Source organism: Crotalus tigris, unplaced genomic scaffold, assembly GCF_016545835.1.
Source record: "Crotalus tigris isolate CLP2741 ecotype Arizona unplaced genomic scaffold, ASM1654583v1 scf7180000018371.15429387391:27106975, whole genome shotgun sequence".
NCBI classification, from domain to species: domain Eukaryota; kingdom Metazoa; phylum Chordata; class Lepidosauria; order Squamata; family Viperidae; genus Crotalus; species Crotalus tigris.
Window position 1 is genome coordinate 20,544,833 of NW_024096970.1, and position 23,103 is coordinate 20,567,935.

At 36.3% G+C, this 23,103-nt stretch overlaps 2 protein-coding genes across 17 annotated transcripts in view; one reads left to right on the forward strand and one right to left on the reverse strand.

Annotated features, from left to right (window-relative positions):
* Positions 1-13,031, reverse strand: part of TTLL5 (tubulin tyrosine ligase like 5) — a 151,484-nt gene extending 138,453 nt beyond the window's left edge. For 10 of the 12 annotated variants that reach the window (XR_005557723.1, XR_005557724.1, XM_039351677.1 and 7 more), the window contains exons 1-7: positions 12,898-13,031; positions 11,117-11,196; positions 5,118-5,224; positions 4,263-4,345; positions 3,458-3,564; positions 1,807-1,937; positions 332-414 (exon numbers count right to left, since the gene is read on the reverse strand). Coding sequence is in view for 10 of the 12 variants with exons in the window: in XM_039351677.1 (XP_039207611.1) it covers positions 332-414; positions 1,807-1,937; positions 3,458-3,564; positions 4,263-4,345; positions 5,118-5,224; positions 11,117-11,196; positions 12,898-12,909 (603 nt within the window). In the remaining 2 variants the exon portion in view is untranslated. Of the gene's footprint in view, positions 1-331; positions 415-1,806; positions 1,938-3,457; positions 3,565-4,262; positions 4,346-5,117; positions 5,225-5,469; positions 5,526-11,116; positions 11,281-12,897 lie in introns of those variants that run through there. The other 2 variants (XM_039351673.1, XM_039351676.1) reach the window with 2 other exon arrangements.
* A 206-nt stretch (positions 13,032-13,237) lies between these two features.
* ERG28 (ergosterol biosynthesis 28 homolog) lies at positions 13,238-19,442 on the forward strand. 5 transcript variants are annotated; one of them, XM_039351684.1, is made up of 5 exons: positions 13,238-13,352; positions 14,760-14,914; positions 15,333-15,423; positions 16,308-16,426; positions 16,666-19,442. In XM_039351684.1, the coding sequence occupies exons 1-5, from the start codon at positions 13,342-13,344 to the stop codon at positions 16,743-16,745; spliced, it is 456 nt and encodes a 151-aa protein (XP_039207618.1). In that variant the 5' UTR covers positions 13,238-13,341; the 3' UTR covers positions 16,746-19,442. The 5 variants fall into 5 exon arrangements, with proteins under 5 accessions (XP_039207618.1, XP_039207622.1, XP_039207619.1 ...); XM_039351688.1 differs by having other exon boundaries at positions 13,257-13,368; XM_039351685.1 differs by having other exon boundaries at positions 13,284-13,385.
* Positions 19,443-23,103: the final 3,661 nt, after the last annotated feature.

Consider the following 23,103-nt stretch of genomic DNA (forward strand, 5'->3'; position numbering starts at 1 on the left):
ATATACAAAATCGCCTATTGTGACTTAACATTAAATATGAATAGGATCATTATGCTTTATTCAGAAAACTATGGTTAGAAACACTTATTCAGAGTTAAGCAGGCTTAAATTTCCAGTAAAAATGGGAGTAGCCAGTCATTTCGTCTTTTCCAGACTATATTTTTACTGTAGATTTAAGCAATGACAAAACAGTAAATTGATTCAAAACTGCACATTAGTTTCTACTGCTAGTAGTTTAGCATATTTTGGCAGAGAAAATATAGAGAATATGGAGGCTGGTAAGTCATCAAACTAGCACTATTCTGAAGTTGTTAGATTTTTTAATGCTTACATTATTGATCAAATAGACACCCCGTCCCCTAGAAGAAGCCACTGGTTTTACTATCCAAGGTCCCCTGTCCTTTGAATAGGAAACTAGTTGAGAAAGAAAAAAAAGGACAAATACATACTTCAGTATTAAATTTTCTACAAAAATGTCATCAAACAATAATAGCTTTGGTCAGTAATACTTGAGATTTTCAGTATAGTTTATTAGTATATATCACTCAACCTTTTTTTACCAATCAACCATTATCAATAGCTGAAACAGTGATGTTCCTTCTTTAAAAAAATTATATATTCCAAGAAACAATGGTTGGAAACCGATCAAAGAGAGAAGCAACCTGGAATCAAGGAGAAACTTCCTGACAGTAAGGACAATTAACCAGTGGAACAGCTTGCCTCCAAAAATCATGGGTGCTCCATCACTAGAGATTTTTAAGAAGAGGCTAGACAGTCACTTGTCTAAGATGGTATAGGTTCTCCTGCTTGAGCAGGAGGCTGGACTAGAAGACTTCCAAGGTCCCTTCCAGCTTTATTCTATTCTATTCTAATATTCAGAATTTGGTCATAGACACAGACACATATAAACAATTATGAAATCTGAAGATGATACAAAACTCTAGCATGCACCCTTTGCAACAGGTACACAGTTTGTATTTCAAGATATCAATGTTTCGGACCCTAACACATTTCTGTACGTGTCAAATACCATATTTACTTGAAAGTAAGATATTTTATAAAGAAAAAGAAGCAGTAAGGAAACACTAAGAAGCTCAATGAGCATTTTTCTTAGGCTCAGCTAGTATTAATTTTTATCCATTTATACTATGGTAAGTTTCACTGAGTTTGACCATTTTTATTCTCATGTAAAAATGTTGAGGATTTCAGTTCTGATTCTGTTACTAGGAAATCCTGCCACTGACTATTCTGGTTTGAGAAGAGCAAAAACCTGCTAATCCAACCCTTGTTTTGAAACACAGAAACATAGAAAACTGATGGCAGAAAAAGAAGTAGTGGTACATTGAGTCTGTCCTTTGAGGGTTTTTTCCTTTTTAATTTATTATTTAATTATTAGTTTTATTTTTTATTTATTTTTATTTTATTTTTTAATTTTTGTCAAATTAAAAAAAATCATTGACAAGGAGCACTCTAGAACACTGTGTCCATTATAAAAGGACTATTTATGGACTCTAGACTTCTTTCAATAATCCTTCCTCTCGCGAAGATTCAATTTGACAAATATCAGATAACCCCCAGTTATTTATGACAGGGCATAATTGATCTTCTTTTTGGGTACATGCAGTAATTAAACCTAGAGAACTGTTTCATTCCTGCTTTTCTCCAATAAAAAAACTCCAACTACAAAAGAGAAAAAAAAAAATTCCAGGAATATATTAGGTTAAAGTATAGAAACATTATGGAATGAAAATTTCCTATTCAGTTCTAGCTTTACTTGTGAACTGGTAATCTAGGTCATAGACTTACTGGAAAACTCCTGATATTCAGCTGGAAGGATGAAGGTCTGAGGCAAAATATGGAAGGTCTTGAATCCATAAATCTGTTGCATTCGACTAATGTTCTTGTATAGTCTATCCTTCCGAGTTAATTCATATGACCTAAAGCCATGGAGATATAATTTGTTGGTGTCACCTTGTTTATGAGGATTTTTAAGAATTCACCATTACAATTAAACTTTTACTTCCATTCAGCACACTTTGGATGCAACAGACCAAATTTTACTTCAGATTTCACCTCCTAAAACAGGCAAAGTCTATTGTTTCTAAAGCATTCTGGGCAATTTAAAGTAATTTGCAACAATTTAACATTATGCAAATGATATAACTTGATACAATTACTTTGAAGCATTGATTATGTAATTATGTAAATGTAAACCATTACCTCAATAATTTGAGATTTCACAGAATTTGGGATTTAATTTGATACTTCTTCCAAAAATGGCGCTTTAAGGCAAAGTTTTACTGTGTGATTTCATTCACAAGCTTTGTGAAACATGTAATGCCTTAACATGACATTGTAAACATTTTGCTACTAAAAGCATATGTACAACATGCCACTCTTCTGTCCCTAATTGAAGTCACCTCTAAATAGAAATGGACAATCTTTTTTCAGTCAAATATTACAGTCTTTCCAATATAATCTTGGATTCAATGTGGACAGCTGCATTCTATTACTCTTAAAATATTCATTATCCCACACTCACACTTTGCCTGTTCACATACAGTATACCCATTCACACGTAATCTAACCAAGGACATGAATATGCCAAATTTGTAGAATTGTTTGGCAAGGGAACACAACTTGCAGTATCACAAGATTTTTTATAGTAACCTCTACTACCAATTTCCACCGGCTAAATTAAAGGTAAATTTAAATAGCACTGGCACTAGATAATAGTAATAGACAAAAGGATTGAGGGAATATATTTGTTAATTTTGTTTTGCTCTGGTCACACCCACATCTTCATTTACCCACACACTTTTATATCCCAAACAGTAAAAGATGCCATCAAGATTTACTAATTTTTAGCAATCAGAAATATTAGCAAAAGCAAAGGCCTTGATAAAAGCTTTTTTGTTTTTAATTTAACACTTTATCTGTATTTTTACTGAACCTTTAGAATAAAGCTGGGCACTTGGAAGAAAGGGAAATATTAATGATCTGCAACTTTTGTCAGAGCATCACTTTGTACAGAATGAGTCAGGCAGGAACAAAACTTAAATTTACTTTAATGCAGGGGTCCCCGACCTGTGGGCCATGGCCCGCTATTGGTCTGGGACCTATTTGCAACACGCAAGCATCAAGGGTGCTCTCAGCCCCACTCGCACAAGCAACAGGTGGTTGCATGCGCACGCACCTGCCCCTCACACAAAACCATTCCCTCTTTCCCCCTCTCCCCTCCAGGCCTCCAACATGGAAATGTTGGGGAAACCCTGCTTTAATGTATTTAAATAAAATGAATATAATTCTTCCCCATGTTCGTAATAATCTTTTCTTTGATACTGACAATTCTCTTTTAGCAGCAAATGTCTGGAAGAAAGCTACATGTGATTCTAGGGCTGCAGGTCATTCATCTCTGTTCTGTGTCATAGCATTATCATAAGACTCCACTTCTTACCTGGGAAAGTGATTCACTTTTTGAATATCTGTGAGAGTTCGCAGAACGTAGGGTTTTAAATGTGATCCTGTCCACATAAGATTATATTCATTGCTGCTGGGATGCACCTGGAAAAAGACATGGTTGAACATTTTAATAGCTAACCAGCTGAATAACATTTTATTATCTCAGAATCTATACCTTGGACAGCATTCAAAGTTAAGAGAGAACTATTTCACTCATGCAATAGGACTTGTCAACTTCCTTTCCCTATTCACAATGGGCTCTGAAGGGTCTTCCACCCAGAGGAAAGGAAATTATTAAAATGTTAGCGCTATCAGAAAAACATCATCAACCAGAAGAATGCCATCGGTTTGAAATAACTGTAGTAAAATAAATGATTATTAAAAAGTAGGGACAATCTGAATTCTAATCCAGAAAAAATGCTGTCCACTTATGAAAATTTACAGTTGTTACATGTTGATCTTAAGTTTGCCATTTATTCTACATTTATGACAGACTGCACATACTTTTTGCAAAATAAAAATACGTACAGTCATTTCTACAAATTGAGCTTCTTCGGGACTACTATAAGCGCACCAAGAACCTCAAGCAAAATCTCTCTCAAACACATCATACAAGAGAAAGAAATATCATTTGTAGCATTACAAATGCTAGACAAGACATCAAATTAAAGGAGAAGAGACCTTTTGCTTTTTTTGATTGGCTTCAGTTTACTCTGGATCCATAGTGATCTTTTGGATGTAAAAGCAGTGCTGATTTAATTTTTTAGGGCCATGAAATTCACAAAAATTAATAAACATACCTCCCGAAATCCATGAGCTGACAGAATGCTGCGCACCAAGCGACTATCCGTTCTCACAATTTTAAAAGACAAGTGATAGCGCTCTGGGAACAGAATACAGAATTATTATATAAATCAAATTATAATCTATTTTACCAGTTGCAAAAAGGGAGAAATTTTATCAGAACATTTTTTCATTTATTCTATTCTGTATAAGAGCTGTACAACAGAGCAATCTATTAGCCTTCCCTTTGTATGTACATTTATTTATATGTTTCACTGAGAGACAGGGTTCTCTATCCACATGAATGCATTCAATGTAGATAAAGATATACAAATTATTCAACTTTATTAAAGATGTATCCAGTCCCTGTGTCTTTTAAATTATGGTACGTGGCAGATACATGCATGCAGACTGTATACAAATGGATCACATGGGAGCAACCATTGGTTAAAAAGTTTGAAAAACTGAACACTGTGCAGATGTTTGGTATTTCCTTTGGTTATCTTACATTCAAAGTCAACTTCATTTCAGGTAAATATAACATACAAAACAAAGATTCTTAATCCTTACAAGCACTTAGACAAAGTACATTACTGTATTTTTAGGCCTTATAACCTTCAGTGGTTATATAAAGAATACTCATTAAAATGTGTCCTCTTAAAGAAATCTTAAAATCATAGCAGTTTTTTTTTTATTTTAGACAATGTAATTTGTTTCCTGTGTTGTTATTTGAAAATACTTGAAAACTCTAGCTTAATGTATTTAAAAAATTCTTTGTAAAAGATTATCAGTGTGCCAAGTAAATCTTGTCTTTCAATAATTTTATTTTATCTACTCTAGGTGATTAGGTACTTGAGAAAAACAAAATTTACCCCCAATCAAGCGGATGTAACTGTCCTTGGTTAGAATAGCTTCAGCATGAAATACCATGATTGGAATCCTCCTGAATCCACCTGTCCACATGATACATGGGTGCTCCCTAAAAAAAAAGAAAACCTTTTTAACGGATAAGAAATAACTATCTTAATTATATATGCACTACCTTATTTCAGAAGACTAGTTTTTAATTTAGGCATTATCCTTAATTCAGACACTATTTTTGATTACCAATATTTTTTAAGAAACCTATTTTTCTCGATCCAAGATTAAGAATTGTTGTCTGGAAAAGAGCTTTTTCTTCTTTTTAACACAGTATTAGAATAAAAATATAGGATAGACACTTACATTTTCCTCATGTAGTTCTTTGTAAATCAGGGCAGAATGTCTGTATGTATTGTGGCAACATACACTACAGCAACACCTCAGCAAGCATCATGTTGCTGGGCTACTATTAAGCCTCACCCAAATACAGAAATGTTGACAATTGCCCAGATAGCACATAGCAAAACACATAGCAAATAATATATTACACACACACACACACACACACACACACACACCTTTCCACATGTACTTAACGTTTTTTTCTCTTTAATATTAAAAACTGAAAATTATAATTCAACAGTACCCTTTGGAAATCTCTGAATTCACCAGGAATATCATATACCACTACATTAGCTAAAACTGCTACTTCCAGAGGAATAGATTCTTTCTCCCCTTATCTTCCAACCCTCTAAGAGCAAATCTGGAAAGTTGGTGGATTGCCTGTTGAAGATTCAGTGGGTCCAAAAGGCCATGCAGAAGTGAGCTCAGCTAAATTCTATCTTATAAGCTACTAAACACTTCTATTATATATGAACATACCTGAACTCAAATTTGCACAAATACGAAACAAATTATTATCCAGCAGCTTCCACTGTTATATCATTAGTAGAAAAGTCAATAAGATACTAGAGATATGGGAACAATCCTCCCTCAAAGCAATGCATGATTCAGGACAATACAACACGTGCAATCATAAAATTTCTCTTTATGCAAAAATATGTACAGGTAATACTCAACTTACAACAGTTCATTTAGTAACTGTTCAAAGTTACAATGGCACTGAAAAAAGTGAGTTATGACTTTTTTCACACTTATGACCGTTGCAATATCCCCATGGTCATAGGATCAAAATTCAGATGCCTGGCAACTGGTTCATATTTATGATGGTTGCAGTGTCCTGCGGTCATGTGATCACCTTTTGCGACCTTCTGATAAAGTCAATGGGGAAGCCAGATTCACTTAACAACCATGTTACTAAATTAACAACTGCAGCGATTCACTTAACAATTGGGCAAGAAAGGTCGTAAAACTCACTTAACAAATGTCTCACTTAGCAACAGAAATTTTGGGCTCAATTGTGGTCATAAATAAAGGTCTACCTGTACTCGCTTCAGAAACTGGGCAGAAAAAAGTATTAAAAGAGGGACCTGAATAATAGAAATACAAGTGTTTAACTACGTGTTTCAATGAACATTTAAATCTGGGATAAAATAAAATTATTTCAGAGCTGCATCTTAATTCTATCCTATATCTGCAAATATTGTGTAAGAATGCTTTCTGTAGGAAAACAGCAGCCAGAGCTGGGGGGGAGCAGAGTTGAGCACATCCTCAGTTTAGAGTCCTTACGTTCCCACAAACATTCCAAGCCCAGCCCCTCCTCAATTCCGTTGACACCAATTTAGTGTTGAACTTTAGTTGACCAAATTCTTGTATGCAGGCTTAAATACATCTTCTATGATGCAATCTTATAAAGGTCCTGATTCTTTGCACTTGACACTATCCCTCCAAATTTTATTTATTTACTTAAAAGATTTGTATGGCCACACATTTTAACCTCTGGTCAGCCCACAGTAGCAATACAATCCAGTAACTATAAAACATAATCATAATTTCGTAAAATCGTTAAACAAAAACTAAAACCTGGTGCCTTAATCCTCCCCTTAGGATGCCCCCACAGCAAGCCCCAATTACCCTCATTCCATTCTCTCTATTCCAGTCTACCCTATTCCAGCACCTCAATAAAAGGTCAAGACTTGATGGCCTTCCAGAAGGCTAAAAACTTGTTGAATCAACAGGGGGAAAGAGCTCCATAAATTAGGAACAGCCACAGAAAAGGCACATTTCTGAGATCCCACTAAGTAGCAGGATTTCAGGGAAGGGATCTGGAGTATGCCTACCTATCCGATCTGGTGGAATGAGGAGATACTCTTAAGGAGAGGCAGACTCACAAATAACCAGGTCCTGTACTAGTGATAACCAGTATCTTGAATTACACTGGAAAGAACCTGGGAATCGGGGCAGCTCACACAATAAAAATGTAATTGGGGCAAACTTAGGAACATCTGATACTGTGCACACTACTGCATTTTGGACCACCTGTAACTTCCAAGTGATTTTCAAGGGCAGCCCCATGTAAAGTACATTGCAGTATAGTTAGTCCTCAGCTTATGGCCGTAATTGGGACCAGAACCTCCATCACTAAGCAATGCAATGGAGTGCAATCATCATATGACCATGCCCGATTTATGGCCTTTTATGCCTTGGCCATTAAACAAATCCAGCTTCCCCATTGAGATTGCTTGACAGAAGCTGACTGGGAAGGTCACAAATAGTGATCCTATAATCCCAGGACAGTGTAATTGTTCCCAAGTGCCCAAAATCACAATCATGTGACTACAGAGACACTGTGACAGTTGTTAAGTGCAAGGACTGGTCATAATATTTTTTAATGTTGTTATAACTTCAGTCATTAAACAAATGGTCGTCAGTCGAGGACTATCTAAAATTCAAATGGGAAGAAACTAAAGTATAGTGCTAAAGAAAATATTACAGATCTTATTAGTGCCTTTTAAAAGTGACATACCTCTTCCTTTTATTTTATTAGGAAGTTAGCCCCAATTTCCCTACGTAAAAAGCTATGGGCCCTTTTAGAACAAGGCATGATAAGGTGATTGAAAGAAGATAACTGCAGAATTGCCATATCAGAATCACAAGATAGTAATAAAGCAATAATTGTAACTGGAATTCAGTATAAAGGCAACAGACATGCCCGTTCTAGATCTTATAGAAGGAATAGTATTTTATATGTAAGTCAACACATATGCTTATAGGTAATCCTGTAAGCAATACTGAACAGCTTAGTTTATTATTACTTATGACACAGATGCATTGCAGCTCCTAAAATGCTTGGGTGAAGCTTTCAGAGAACTCCTCCCAAAAGCTGGAACCAAATCAAACTGTAATGTTATATAGAGAAAGGCAATTATAATTTTAGAGACTACAGAGAACCCATATCAACTGATTGTCATAAAATAGAACATAATATAGTGAAAATTCAGGCAAATATTAGATAGGGAATAAGTGAGTAAGTAAGTACCCAAAGATGCTTTTTCAAAAAGCAACTGCTTACCTATCTGCTAACATGGAAGAGAAAAATTCTACAAATAGTAGGCTTTAAACCGTTAAACCTAAATACACTATCTGAAAATAAACAGATTAAAATATGTTGTCATTTACTCTTTTCTGGGTTTGGATAATACCAGATATGAGTGTCATACTTGCATCTTATCCACAAGTATTTATTTATTGTACTATTATATAAATTTATGCCACCCTCTAACTGTCCAAAGTGACTCTAAAATACAAAGTTTCTGAATAAGCAATGATATTCATTGACCTATGCTTATTAGTTCAAGTGAGCTTCCTCGGAAATTCAGGTGAAAGATTGTTAACAATTTCATTGAAGAAAATAATAGGAAGACAGCAAAAGAAGAGAACTGTACATAAAGCTTAGCAACGATTTGAAAGAATCACACCTATGCAATAAAAAGATCAGGTTATCAAGGCAGAATGCATATACTTCTCAGCTACAGAAATGGTTATCAGAAAACTAAAAAAAAATGAGGTTGTAATAGGAGACTGACATCAAAAACAAATAGAAGGACCCTTCAGATATATACATTCAAAATAATTAGAAGGAAAAAAACCAAGACACAGCTATTTCCAGTAACGAGAAAAATATTAAAAGGTACTCAAGAAAAGACATAATTATTTTACTCCCATTTCAGTTCAGTTTTTCCAATAAGATAGTATGTTCCCACTAGGCCAGAAGCCCCCGACCTTTTGGGCACTAGGGACCAGTTCCGCAGAGAAAGGTTTCTCTGGGGACTGGAGGGGGTGTAGTTTTGCGTGCTGCCTACATCCCACAGATGGGGCTTCACTTGTTTGCACGGACTGGTTGCTGGCATGCCGCAGACTGGTGCTGGTCCACGGATCAGGGGCTGGGGACCCCTGGCTTAATCAATACATGAATCTAAATTAAAGCATCCCTGACAGATGGCAGTTTTATCCTTGCTTGAACACTTTCAGTGAAGGGAGATTCCTAGTTTTTTGAATAATTGCTTCTGTCTTTGAACTACGAAGTTCAAAGCTCTTGATCTTCTGAATGACATAATTAAGGTATTTAAAATATACACTTTCACAGTCTTGTCTTCTCATGGTTAACCTTTTTTTTTCTCTTTACTTTCTAGTAAATAATCTTAGTGACATTTCTCTCAACTTAATCTGATGCTTAAGATATAATGTCCAAATCTGATTACCATATATGAAAGGTGGTCTAGTGCAGGGGTCCCAACCCAGCTGATCAAAACCAGACTAACTGAAGTGGTGGGCAAGCGCACGCAACTGCCCCCCCTTGCACGAGCAGTGGGTGAGTGTATGCATGCATGCTCGTTGCATGAGTGGCGCACATGCACGTGTCTGACACTTGTGCAAATGGAGCTGTGCACACATGCACACTTGCCCACTGCTCGCACGGAACTATACTCTCTCCCTTCCCCTGTGCCGGTACGCAAAGCCAGAAACGTTGGGGAACTCTGGATTAGACCCAATGCCTAAAGATCCCTTTCCAGTTCTCTTCTATCATCTGTATTATCTCATTTGTTTTCCAGTTTGAACATAAAATTGTAAAAGTTTATATACCGTTTTCTACTTTGGTCAAACTACAGTATAAATGCCAGTTTTCTACGGCAAGAGAAATTAATGGGTAGGAGAGAAATGATGAAAAACAAAAAAAAGTTTGGTAAATCAAGCTATATTGCTTATAAATCTATGCTTATAAACATAGCTTTCTAGGGGAACAAGAAGCAGACTCATGTAAATAAAGACTTAATATTAAAGTAAGCTAAGAAATAACTCTCAATGATAGGAAAGGACAACTTTTCACCAGGGATCACAATTCAAAGAATACAATGCATGTTTGCATATAAAAGGCACAAGACAAATTCCCAGCTAAAGGCTCAAATAAATATGAAAGATCTCTGCTTGAGATCATGAAGAATCTAAGTTCTGACCTAGAATGTACTGGTACCATAATCAAAGACAGCTTCATACATTTACACAATAGTTCCATCTACTTCCAGAATTACAAGGAAAAGTAGCCTGCACACACAAGCGATAAAAGTATAGTGAGAACAATATTGTGCCTTTAAATCTTTCCCCTAAAACCTTAATGTGTCTAGCTCCTCTGTTAGTCTTCAGGTTGGTGCTAAGGATAAGCGTGCATTTATCAATTTTCCAGAGATTTGGAACCTGCACGTGTGTTTAATTGAACATACTTAAAACTACCGGCAGACCTCAGTGTTTACTTTAAGATCATTAAAGGCATCTGGTTACCTAGGGTAACTAGGAACATGCCTTATGTATGAACCCTCATCCTAAGGATGAAGTTAATTCTCACTAATTCTGGCTGAATGCCCACAGCAGAATAAGAATAAGTGTAATAGCAGCCCTGAAGCTACACACTGAACATGCACACTCATAACTCATTGACATTCCATATTTCTAATAAAAACTAGCCCTTCAAGCTTTCATTGTTCATTTTTTAAGAATGTTAGACTTAAATTTCCATAGTAATTTACACAATATACAATTATAAGTTTTAACTTACTCTGGCCCTTCCATTTCTTCCTCTTCCTCTGAAGATGAATCTGTTTCTTCCAAATCCCGAGCCATTCCAACTGGCATATCCTGTGTATGTTTTCACACAGCCCAGAAACAATGAACCCTTAATATTTTCACTGTAGAATCAGAAAATCTAACCAGTGCTATATTCTATGAAGAAAATTAAAAATCAATTATCAGAGTAAAATGAAGATATGCAATAATCAAGCTTCTTAGTAGAAAGTACACATACAGTTTCCAGACATTTTAATTTTTAATTCAACCAGGGTGCTGTCACTATATTAGCTGGATGACTTTGGACCACTCACTTTCTCTCAACCCAACCCACCTCATAGGTTTCTTGTTGTGGGGAAAATAGGAGGAAGGTATTTTGGATATGTTCACTACCTTAAGTTATTTGTAAAAATAGTACAGGCAGGATATAAATAAAATAAAAAATATACTCATTTATTTGAATTCTATTTCAACAAGTAACTCTGAGTGGCAAACATCATAAAAAATTAAAACTATTGTATATAACCAATGAGTAAAACTATTGCCATAGTTGTTAATTCAGTCAAGAAAGGGGACCCTTAAGACACTCAGATCTCAGTCAGGGCATATAGCCAGGTCTACAAAGCCTTACAAAAGGCCAACAAGGTTAGGGTGATCCTAATCTCTGAAAGGGGAATGTTTCAGAGGGAAAGGGTTACGGCATGTCTCCTAATCCCCGCCATATGATATTTCTTGGTTGACAGGACTCTAACATGTCCAATTAAATTATTTTAATAATTAGATCAGGAATGAGGTAAGGAAGGAGTGAAGAGTAATTGAACTTCCTTCCCTCAACCATTCTTCTGAGAACCTTGTTAGGAGCAAAGTAGCTGAAAGGAAATCAAAATGGAAGCAGCAGCAGAAAAAAATATGGGGAAAAGATTCCACCTTCTCTTCCCATCCACTTTCTTGCTGCACAAAAATATAACATTCTCATTTTGTATTTGGCACTGAATCACCATCCTTAAGCTTGCCTCCTCTTAACAAATCTGATTCATATATACAATCCAGCGGCAATATAACAAAATATACCCATAGATCAAAAGTAAACACATGACCCACTGCATGAAATTAGATTATGTAAACATAAGGAGTCTAAAGCATACAGTATCAGAAACAGCTATTGCTAAGGAATCTTAAAAACCTTTGCTGGGCTCTGTCAATCTTCTGTGCAAGAAACAGGTCCTCATACCTCAAAACTCCCAGTAATCAAAAACATGGTTCAATGATATTCAACTACCTTGTCTTAAACAGTCTTCCCTTTCTGTGACTCCTGGGGATACTTTTTTCTGAGGATTCAACAGCTACCTGCAATACTACTCTCGTTCAGGAAGCACCAGTGTGTAAAGTCGGTTCGCAATCAAAACTTTTCTTTGCAGAATTTTGGCAAAGAAACGAAAGTAAGAGGACACGGAGAACCCGGGCCCGCGGTAAAGAAGATGGCACTGCCTCTCAGCGGGAAGAGGCGGCAATCTTTGCCGGAGGTCTTGCTTGTCCGTTTCATGGGAATCGCACTCCTGGTCTTAGGGAGGAAGGGATCAGAAATTGTGCCGGAAAGCTCCGGAACTTTCAGCCCCACAGGGGGCATCTGGAAAGCTCTTTCCATCCCGTGGATGCCGGTCATCTCTACCATGAATGAAAAGCTACCTTCCATCTGCGAGGCTCAACTTCTTGTCCAAGCAAGTTCTATGCATGCACCCAGCCACTGTTCCTAAACCCCGCTCACGGCCATACCTGCTGCTTCATCCTCTTTGGGGCCCGGCAGTCACGTTTCCTCTTCTCAGCGCTTCTCCTGTTACTACAACAACCAACAGACAACCGTCTCCCCTTTTACAGGAGGCGCATTTGCGCAAGCGCCAATTCTCGGCTCCCGCCGGTGGCCTTCTCCATACGCATGCGCACGTTTCCGGTCCTCTTTCTTTTGCCTCTTCTAAAACGGCGTCATCAAAATTCTCTTTTTTAAAAAGAGAAGCTAAAATGATGCTCTAGGTTCTTCCACCCACATCTTCGAATTCTACGTCATAATGCCTCAGAAGGATTCTGCGCATTTGATAGGTACAGCCGCCTTCCCATCCATGTGACGGTTTAGAGAGGGACAGACAGACCAACCAGGAAAAGCCGACGTCTGACAGTGGACCAATCATTTCGCGAACTCAGAAGGGGCGGGGCTCGTACTCCATGAGTTGGAGGTGAGCAGCAAATCTGGTACGCCCGCAAATCAGGTGGGGTGAAGTAAGACCTGAATGGCGCTGATGGGGGGATTGCATGGGGAGAACCAAAGGGTGCGACGTGCATGGTAGGAATTAGGTGCAGGGCAAGATGACTTGCAGTGTAAGAATCGAAGGGAGCGAGGAGACATTCGGAGAAAATTCCTAAAATTTTATGTAGATATCACCACTTCGTTCCATTTTGCAATCCTTCGTAATAAAACGGGAAACAGACCCACCATTTAACATGCCATCGAAAATTACAAAGGAAGAGAAGAAATAACTTATTCAAGGTTAAAACGTGGTAAGGAGCAGAATGATGATCAGAGCAGAATGTGCTGCTCCGTCCCTCTCCCTGCTCAGAGCATTTGTCGGGAGAAGAAGGCAAAGAAAGCCTCTTCGGGTTGTTTTTCTTCTGACTTATAGATGCAGTGAGGTTGGTCTCTGTTCCAAGGGACAGGCAGGTGTCTTCTGGGCTCATTTCTCTAGTCTAGTCGGATGGATGAGAGCAAAATGCACACCTTCAGCTTTGCTAGTGGTTATATATACTGTACCTGGGTTGATTCATATATAGAATAAAATCCTAAAAGAAAGTTTTTATATAAGGGAAAGTAGAACAGGAACAGTGAATGAAGATACCTCTCCTTGTGAGTTATTTAAACAGTACAGTTGTTAAATGTGTTCATGGAAGAATTGCTCTTTTGTTTGTTTGTTTTTAGCAACTAGCTGCCTTTTCTATATAAAGTTTATGGGGGTTAATTTAATGCAAGATGATTGGTTCTATTTAATTGACTAGTTTTTACCACCTGGTGTCTTTTAGATCCAATAAAACTGTAACTTCTAGAAATACCAGGGCTTTTTTTCTCATAGAACGCCCAGAACAGAGTTCCGGCACCTTTTTTGGATGGAACCTTGTAGGGTAGGCAAAGCGGGTTGTATGACGTGTGTGAGTTCCGGCACCTTTTTTTTTTTTTTTTTTTTATAGAAAAAAAGCACTGAGAAATACTAACCTACTTGGAAATTCTGAAGCTTTAGTTCCATTATATCTGGAAAGATTAGAAGGAAGGAAGCCTGCTTTATGTATTAACTGGGAAATTGTCTTCGTATTTTTCTAAATTTGCTTTGCTTAAAAAGATGCTCCATTTGCAACAGATTTTCCTCTTTCCTTTCTTTGGGCTTCAAGCACATTGAAAAACACTACTGCCATTTTTAAAATAGTTTTCCATTTTAGTTTTATACCTGGAACATGAGAAGTCCCTTCTTATCATTTGCAGCAAAATGGCCTGACCTAGTTGTTCCACAAAACTATATAAACAAGAGGAAATGCTGCAAAGTCTAAAATAGGAGACCTGTCTCAAACTCTTGATTCTTTATTTCTTCACATGACAGATTGCGTCTTGCCACTTCTAAGATGAGCCGGTTCTTGAACGTACTTCGTAGTTGGCTAGTTATGGTTTCCATAATTGCCATGGGGAACACAGTGCAAAGCTTCAGAGACCACAGTTTCCTTTCTGAAAAATTGTATACAGGCAAGCCAGGCCTTGGTAAGATTTATAAAGTGTCATTTTGTGAATCTAAAAATGGGATCTGTGTTTTGCCTGTATTGCAAAGAAATGTTTATTCAAATCTTAAAATGTCAATTTTGAAATGTCTTTTTGCCTTAAATATTGTTTATTCTCCTTTTATCCAGAGGTTTATTTTGTTTAGTGCCCATTCTTTCCTTAGAACAGTCAGGCTATAACAAATGCTTCAGTTACAGTGTAATTCATTTTCCATATCAGGCATTTCCTCTACTGAATGCCTTTTCAGGACTGAAAACACTTGATCCTTAGAATAATTTTCAAGCCCATTATATAATGTATTGTAGGCTGCTGGGTATACTACTAAGTTCTGTTTGGAAACATATACATAAATAAATTGTGGTGTAATTTATATCTTATAATTTATATTTTTTCTATTCAGTAAATGGTCTCCAAGCTCGAACCTTTGGCATTTGGACCTTGTTGTCTTCTGTGATTCGCTGCTACTGTGCCATTGATATCCGCAACAAGACGTAAGTAAAATGGATACTAAAAGTAGTAAAAGGAACAATTCACTACCAATCCTCTTTAAATACTCTTTTCCCTTACAGTCGTAATGCAGTTGGTCATCCAGAAATCTTTTTCAACTTGTTTATACATTTGTGGAATATTGTTGTCTCAAAAGGCTTGTACCAGACATAAAGAAGGAAATGCTTAGTAGAGCAGTTATGTAGGAATAATATTAGTTCCTAATTTGTGTCTAGTTAGACCTCTGAAATCAAAAAGTCAAAGTTCTGGTATCTAATAAGGAGTAATCTCCTTCTTCTGCTAGTATTACTCTTCTACTGACAGTTCTATACCACATATGATTTACATTTTCATATTTTTCATCATTTGTAGTGTTTTCTAAAAGAATGTACATATATAGAGTGTTGTATGTTTCTTTATTGTTTCGTTGGGTACAATAGGAAAACAATAAGTTCTGTATTAAGGCACAGACCTTGTTTCTAGAAGTCAAGAGAAACAAGATGTAATACAGCATCGCTCTGCAATTTTATCTGCCCAAATGTCAGGTTTTAAAATCTATTCTGCTTTGATCCAGGCACTTCTAAACAATTAGAAGTTTTTAGTACTCTTCAGTTCAGGCTATGTTGAACCCATTAATCTGTCTAGAAACTGGTTTCTATGGTGTTTATGAATGGTAGGAACACTGATTCAACTTGCTAGAAGTAACTTTTGAGCAACAGAGGGTACAATACTCTCCCTAGTTTCCAAGAGATGCAGACACCGTTGCCTGACTAAAGATGCAAAGGTACAGCATACTCATTTGCTTTCAGATTCTCAACTTCCTGACTCTGATCTCTTTGTGTCATCTTTATACCACACAATAATCCTTTCTTTGTGAACTCTCTGACAGCCTCTATAACATCACGCTTTTGACTTTCTTCATTGCCCTGGGCCACTTCCTCTCTGAGTTGTTTATTTATGGCACAGCAGCTGCAACGATTGGTGTCCTGGCACCCTTAATGGTGGCAAGTAAGTACTTACTGAGCTGCTTATCATTTTCTGTGAATTGTGTTTATTTCCTCCATTAATTTTTTAGCAGGATTTTCACTTTTGTGAGACTATTTAGGTGGAACAATAATTATTTGTTTAGAACCATACTGGAAACTTAACCTAGAGTTTTCTACAGCCAAATGCAACAAGCCATTTTTTAGGATATGAGATTTTTTAATATTTTTATTCTCTGTTCTTGCTCAATTTCCATCTTTCAGGTTTCTCCATCCTGGGGATGCTGATTGGGCTACAGTACCTGGAGGTAGAAGCCACATCACATAACAAGAAACGGAATTGACATTACATCACCTGTCTTCCAATCTGCCCTCCAATCATCTTCCAGTGTCTACCATATTATCTTCCTGATCTACGTTTTCGAGCCTGTACCATATAAGACAGAACATTCTTAGATTTCCCTATTGGTTATTTTAATTCCCATTTAATTTTGATATGAGCAGATAATGGCAGAAAAATAGTTTTGAGCAGTTCCTCCAAATTGGGCATGGGGAGCAGCATCTTAAAGCATCATGAGATGTAGCAGAAAAGCCAAATGAAGTTGTTCCAGGTGAAGGTTATAGATTGCCTCTCTTGACATTCTGATGGCAAAAGATAGAAAAAGCAGTGTTGCCCAAAATTTGCTGAAAGAGGGGGCATGTAATGTCTCCATGGCACTCGGCACAGTTGTCCATAAGTATGGCTTGCCATAAACGAAAGGGAACTGGGAAAACTTGTGAGGAAGAAGTATTTCATGTCTGAGCTAAATCCAAAGTACCTTATAAATTATTTTTGAAGATTAAAGATAAAGAGCGAAGCTTGGACCTTTTTTTCCTTTAACAGGCTACTTGTTTAGGTAACTGCTATCTTCCAGTTCCTGTTTCCTTTCTCTGAAAATAGCAATTTATTTAATTGCTATTCTTTTCTAAACATATATGAGAACTGAAACAGTCTAGGCAAGGCAAGTGCATAACAAGCCAATATTTATTTAAAAATAAAGCTGGTAACTCTTCTAAAAAGGGGGCTGCTGAGGACATAGAGCAAATAAGTTTCTGCTTCTGTAAAAAGAGGCAACAATTATGACTTTTTCAATGTAATGATTGCTGCTATTGTGGCTATACAAAGTATCTGGTTCTGTCCTTTCACAATGGAATGGACATTAGTAATGAAATGGATTCTCCTTCTGTTCCTATATCTTCCCACATAGTCACAAAAAATATTTTTATCTATTTTTATTCTAATTTTTAAATTGGTGGTTTTAATGGTTTTATATATTATTGATTATGAATATGCCACCCAGAGTAATTGTGTGAGATGAATAGCTATACAAAGAAAGAGATGACAGACACACTTTGGAAATCAGAGAGTATCTGAAGCAGATTTGGGAAATGTACAAAAAAAACCAGAAGGGATGAATGGAATCCTGCCCTGCATGATCAAAAATCTCATCTCAGATGGCTGTAGCCCACAATTAAGTATTTATCTACCTCTCTTTACCAGAGTGTTACATGTTAACACTGGTGCATAATTTGGCAGTTCGATTGTCATCTGAAATGGCTAGGTAGTCATTAAAACCAATTATACCAGCTGTCAGTTTGCTAACAAGATCAGTTTCAAACATGACAGAATGATTATCCTGTGTTTATCTACTTGTGCATTATCTTCAGATGAGAACTTTTTCTTTCAAACCTAAAAAGATACATCATGCATCCACAACAGAGATGGCCTATTTTGTGATGGCATCCTTTTCTGCAGAGCACTGTGAATATACAGGTGAGATTACCTGGTATTCATAACATGCTTTATTTCTCCAGCCACCTTAACTTGAAATCATTTTTGTAATTGGTTAAATGTGCCTCTCAATTTTATTAATGTTTGTTCCTTTAATATTGTATTGCATATGTTTTCTGTGCTGACTTTTGTGCGAAGTGCTTTATACATTTTTAAATAAATATACCTCCCTTATAGAATTTTTTGGCTGGGATGCTCAAAGGCAAGTGTCTCAGCCTCAGCCAAGATAAAAGTTTTGAAGGTGATCACAGAAGCAGCTTAACCCAGTCTTCCCTAAACTAGTAACCAAATGGTTGGAATTACAACAACCATCAGTCCCAGCTAATATGGGCAAGATAGTGGATTAGAGGGACTGTAGCTGAAATTCTCAACATTCCAGGAAGCTATCTGAATCTTTCATTGGCTTTCTTCCTACATTCTAAATTTTTTAGTAGTAACCAAGTCCTGCGAGGAACTATTAAAGGAAATCGGTATACTTAGTCTGCAGAAAAAATTGAGGAGAGAAGAGGTATAGAGGGAGTGGATTTGTCCCAGAGGGCGGAACTAGAACCAGTGAGTTGAAATTAAAGGAAAGTAAATTCAGATTAGGTATTGGACAGGAAATTCCTATTTACTTTGGTAATTAATGTAATATGTTGCCTCATGAAATGGAACATTCACTGGAGGTCCAATAACTGACACCAAGCAGATAGTCTTGATTTTTCAATATCTCACAATTCTATGAATCACTTGTCAGTTTCCCCAAATGATTGTTCATTTTCATTTTGTTTAACAAAGCTTTGTAGCTTAAATTGTACTCACAGGATAGATAAGGAATGAAAACATATTTACTTTTTAATGCATGTTGATAGGTGAAATAAGGACTTTATGGTGTCTAGTATTTATTCCAGATGAATTACCTTACAGAACATGATAAGCAAATGAAATTTAACATACGGAAAAATGTAAATTAACCCTTAAACTAGTACAACTTGCAATGTACTAGCCTTGGTTCATACAGCATAGTAGACTAAAAAGCGTTTGGCTGGTTTATGATTCAGAATATTGTGCTAACTTAGCCAAGATGATTAGTCTGAAAAACTTGAAAAAACTGACTGACATATGGATTGTTTTAAATTGTTTTATTTTTTAAATAATCATTTTCCTCAGTTTTTTGTGGCCGCACATCTCTGTAAGCCCAAGTTAAAAATAAACTAAAACATCAATTATATTACTTGAATTGTCTTTTTTTTTTTTTAAAAAAAAAAAAAAGGAACAGTGTTAATTACTGCAATGGATGCTGGTGATCTGAGTGAAAATTCCATTCCCAGATATAACTATTAACAAAAACAACATATTTCAAATAACATATTTTGAGTTGATAATTGTTTTTAACTGCTCCTGGAATTTTCTCTGGCAGTTCTAAATGCATATGTAATTGGAAGGATTCATATCAAGCATACAACCATTTCATACAGGAATATCAGGATCGATCATACAAATTATAGCACAAGAAAGTACTTTTCTAGTGAACCTTTCTGATTTTTTTTTTACATTTTTAGCATAACAAGAATGAAAATACAGTAGTTTTTTTCCCCTTCCTTCCTGGCATCTGCCTTCAAAGGACTTTGGATAATACTTATTTTATGACCCGATTGCTCTTCAATTGGAAGTTAATAATTTCTCTGCTAGTAATAATACTGGTTCTACTAAAATATTATTGTGAGCCTTCCTTAAACTAAGGAAATTAAATTCCCCAGAGAATTTATCAGAGGCTTATTACCTCACAATCTTACCGTTAGAAAAACCTGGATCCTATTTCTTGTGCCTTTTATTCCACTTCTTCTCCTGAATATTTATCTATACAGAATAACCAAATTCCACACTGCAACACCCGCTTTGAATAGCAATTACTATACTGATTCAAGATGGTCCTGAATCCTCCTGGAACAAGCTTCTCTTCAGCAATCCAAGACAGCTTAAATCCATCTTGTTTGCTAGCAATTTTTCTTGTTTCTCTTCAGTCAGTTTCTTCCTACAATCTTCTTAGTCTTTCAGCCCTCCCACCCACCCCCATGGGAGTCACACTATTGGAAAAACCCTTATTGCTTCTAAGCTATTTCCAAGACTGAAGTACAGTTTGTATATCTAGGTAGCCATAAGGAAATTCTTGGGAAAACACTACACTAAACTGAAGCTACCATAGCATGCCAACCAAGTGTATGTATCTTGCAGGACATTAAAATTCACTAGTACCCAAACTACTACCATGGCATTAAAATTATAGAATTACATATTTGCATCATATTTATTGCAAGAAAATTACAGTATGTCAATATGTATCCCCAATGGATGCTCATTAATATTTTCTAAGTGTAAACTAATTCAGCATTCTCTCAGAATTATTCTATTAAAATGTTGAAAATAATGTCTTATTTTGTACAGTTTTCACTAACAATTCTCAATAGACCCACCTAGGATTGTACTGTTAATGTTTAGGAAGTAATAAAAAGTCAAGTAAATATGTCACTTTCTGTGCTACAATTAAAATACAAATTATCTAAAGAAAAAAAAGTAGACGAGACAAATTCAACTATGAAATATACAGTAACTGCAATAACACAGTGTTACTCAATCTATAACTTAGAATCGTATCACAGTTCACTTGGGATTCTATACATTCCAGTGTTCTATTTTCAAATGTTTTCTGCCTTTCTATATAAAAGTTGAAAGGAATCACAAAGAATATTACTATAAAAGTCACTTTCGGTCAGTATTATCTTCTACTGAGCCAGTAAACCTAAGAACCCAAGCAAATTGTTTGCTTGCTTGGAAAATAAGCATTTATTACATTCATTATATTAAAACAAATGGGTTCATTTGGCATAATAGAAACTGCTCAGAAAAATTGGCAACTGGAAAACTTTGAAAACAATAGAGGCAGCATACATAAAGCAGGCAACGAGACAGCCCTGAACAATGATTTCTTATGTCAATAAAACAGGAAGCCAAGTGCTAACTCCATTAAGAATGTCTATTTACAACTACACTAAGGAAAACTAATAGATTAGAATAGAAATAATTGAATTAAAATCAATACAATTTTCTATTAGACAATTAATAGGTAACACTTGCCAACATGTCAACAATGTTAGAAGCTCTGAAGAGGGCAATCTGCAAATCCCAAAGGTGAAATCTCATTATTTCTTTTATTTCATTTATATCCTGCATACTATTGTTCCCATTTTACTGTCATAGCAATCCTACGAGGTAAATTAGGCTAACATAAATAAGATCTTCAGCTGAAATGCCAACTGGCAATCTGGAATTTCCCAATCCTAAGTAAACACTATTCAATTGATTACTTCAGTCAGAAAATGCTTATGAATTTTATTATTAGTCTTCTATGTTGCCCATCTCACCAAGGCAATTCTAGGGGGCTTATACTCATGAATAAGAACAATTGCAAAGCATTCTGTAAAACTGAAAACTGCCAAAGAATAAATTATTGTGCATTTATTCTAGAGCAAGAAAACACTATTTGAGGGTAGCCTCTCATATCACTTGACTGAAGAGCCCCCACAATAATGCCACTTTATGGGTTCAAGTGTTTTCCAAGCTAAGTGACTTACTTCCTAGCCCAAAAAGAAGAACTCTCACTCCGCCAAAGTCTCTGTGCACTAGCTAGTATAGATTATATATATTCAACAGAACCTCTGAACAAATAAAATGAAGAACTATGGACCCTCTTCAGATCACTGGAAGTTACTCTTCTTTTGATTAGGAATGAAGCACCTTAAGATAAGAATTCTTTGGACTTCCGGTGGATTTTGCGCGCGCGATGGCGGCTACTTTGTAGCCGTCCTCCTGGGTAAGTGTAAGAACTGCTATGAACAGCAGACATCAGCTGTTCAGCGGTTCAAAATCCCCCTCCCGGGCAAAGGGGGGGGGCAGAGAGTGTCTGAATAGTGGTAGAGCCTCTTTTGCACCCCCCAAGTCCTTTTTTTGGGGGGTGAAAGGAGTGCTCCCACGGAGTTCAGACTTGTCTCCGCTTCCCAGCTGTTTTTGTCCTCAGGGACAAAACGAGCCGCTGCAAACACCTCCGTGCTTAAAGAGAACTGGTGAGTTTTTTTTTTAAACGGACAGAGCTGAGTAGAGGGTTTAGTTTTTGCTTTCTTTGACTTATTTGGATTTTAAGTTTTTAAGACTTGTTTCTATTTTTACTCTCTCTTTTTATTTCTCCTTCTTTGCTGAAAGGGAAAGTAAAATGGCGATCGGCAAATCTCTCGGTGTTTTTTTTTTTTTTTTTGGAAGTTAGAATGCTGACCGGCAGGCTTTTTGGTGCTTTTTTTTTTTTTTTTCCTTTCCCTTTTCCTTTTTTATTTTTTTATGATTGGAATGGACTGTTAGAATTATTATTTTTGTTTAATCTTTGTGTTTGTTTTTGGTATCTCTAAGTATTTTTTTTTAAAAAAAAATGGAACGGACCTTTTCTATTTAATTATTTTTTTCTTCTCCCCCTTTTTTTTTCTTTCTCTCTTTTCTTTTTTTCTGAACTCCTTTCCTTTTATTGCAATGACCCCTTTTTGAAGGATTTCCCCCCCTCTTTCTTTTTGAATTCATGGAGTTAACTCCTTTTTTTTGCTTAATTTTTGCAATTTTTAAGGAGGAGTAAAGCTTTTTTAATTCCTTTTCTCTTCTTTTTTTTCCCCCCTTTTTTCTTTTTATTATAATGACCTTCTTTGGAGGGAGTTATGATTTTTGAAGGAATTTTTATAATTTTTTAAGAAGGACTAAAGGGTTTTTTTTTTAAGATGGCTCCAAAGCGTCCAGGGATTTCTACAGCTTCTAAATTAACAGTCTCACCCTCTTCTGGGGGTCAGCTAACAACT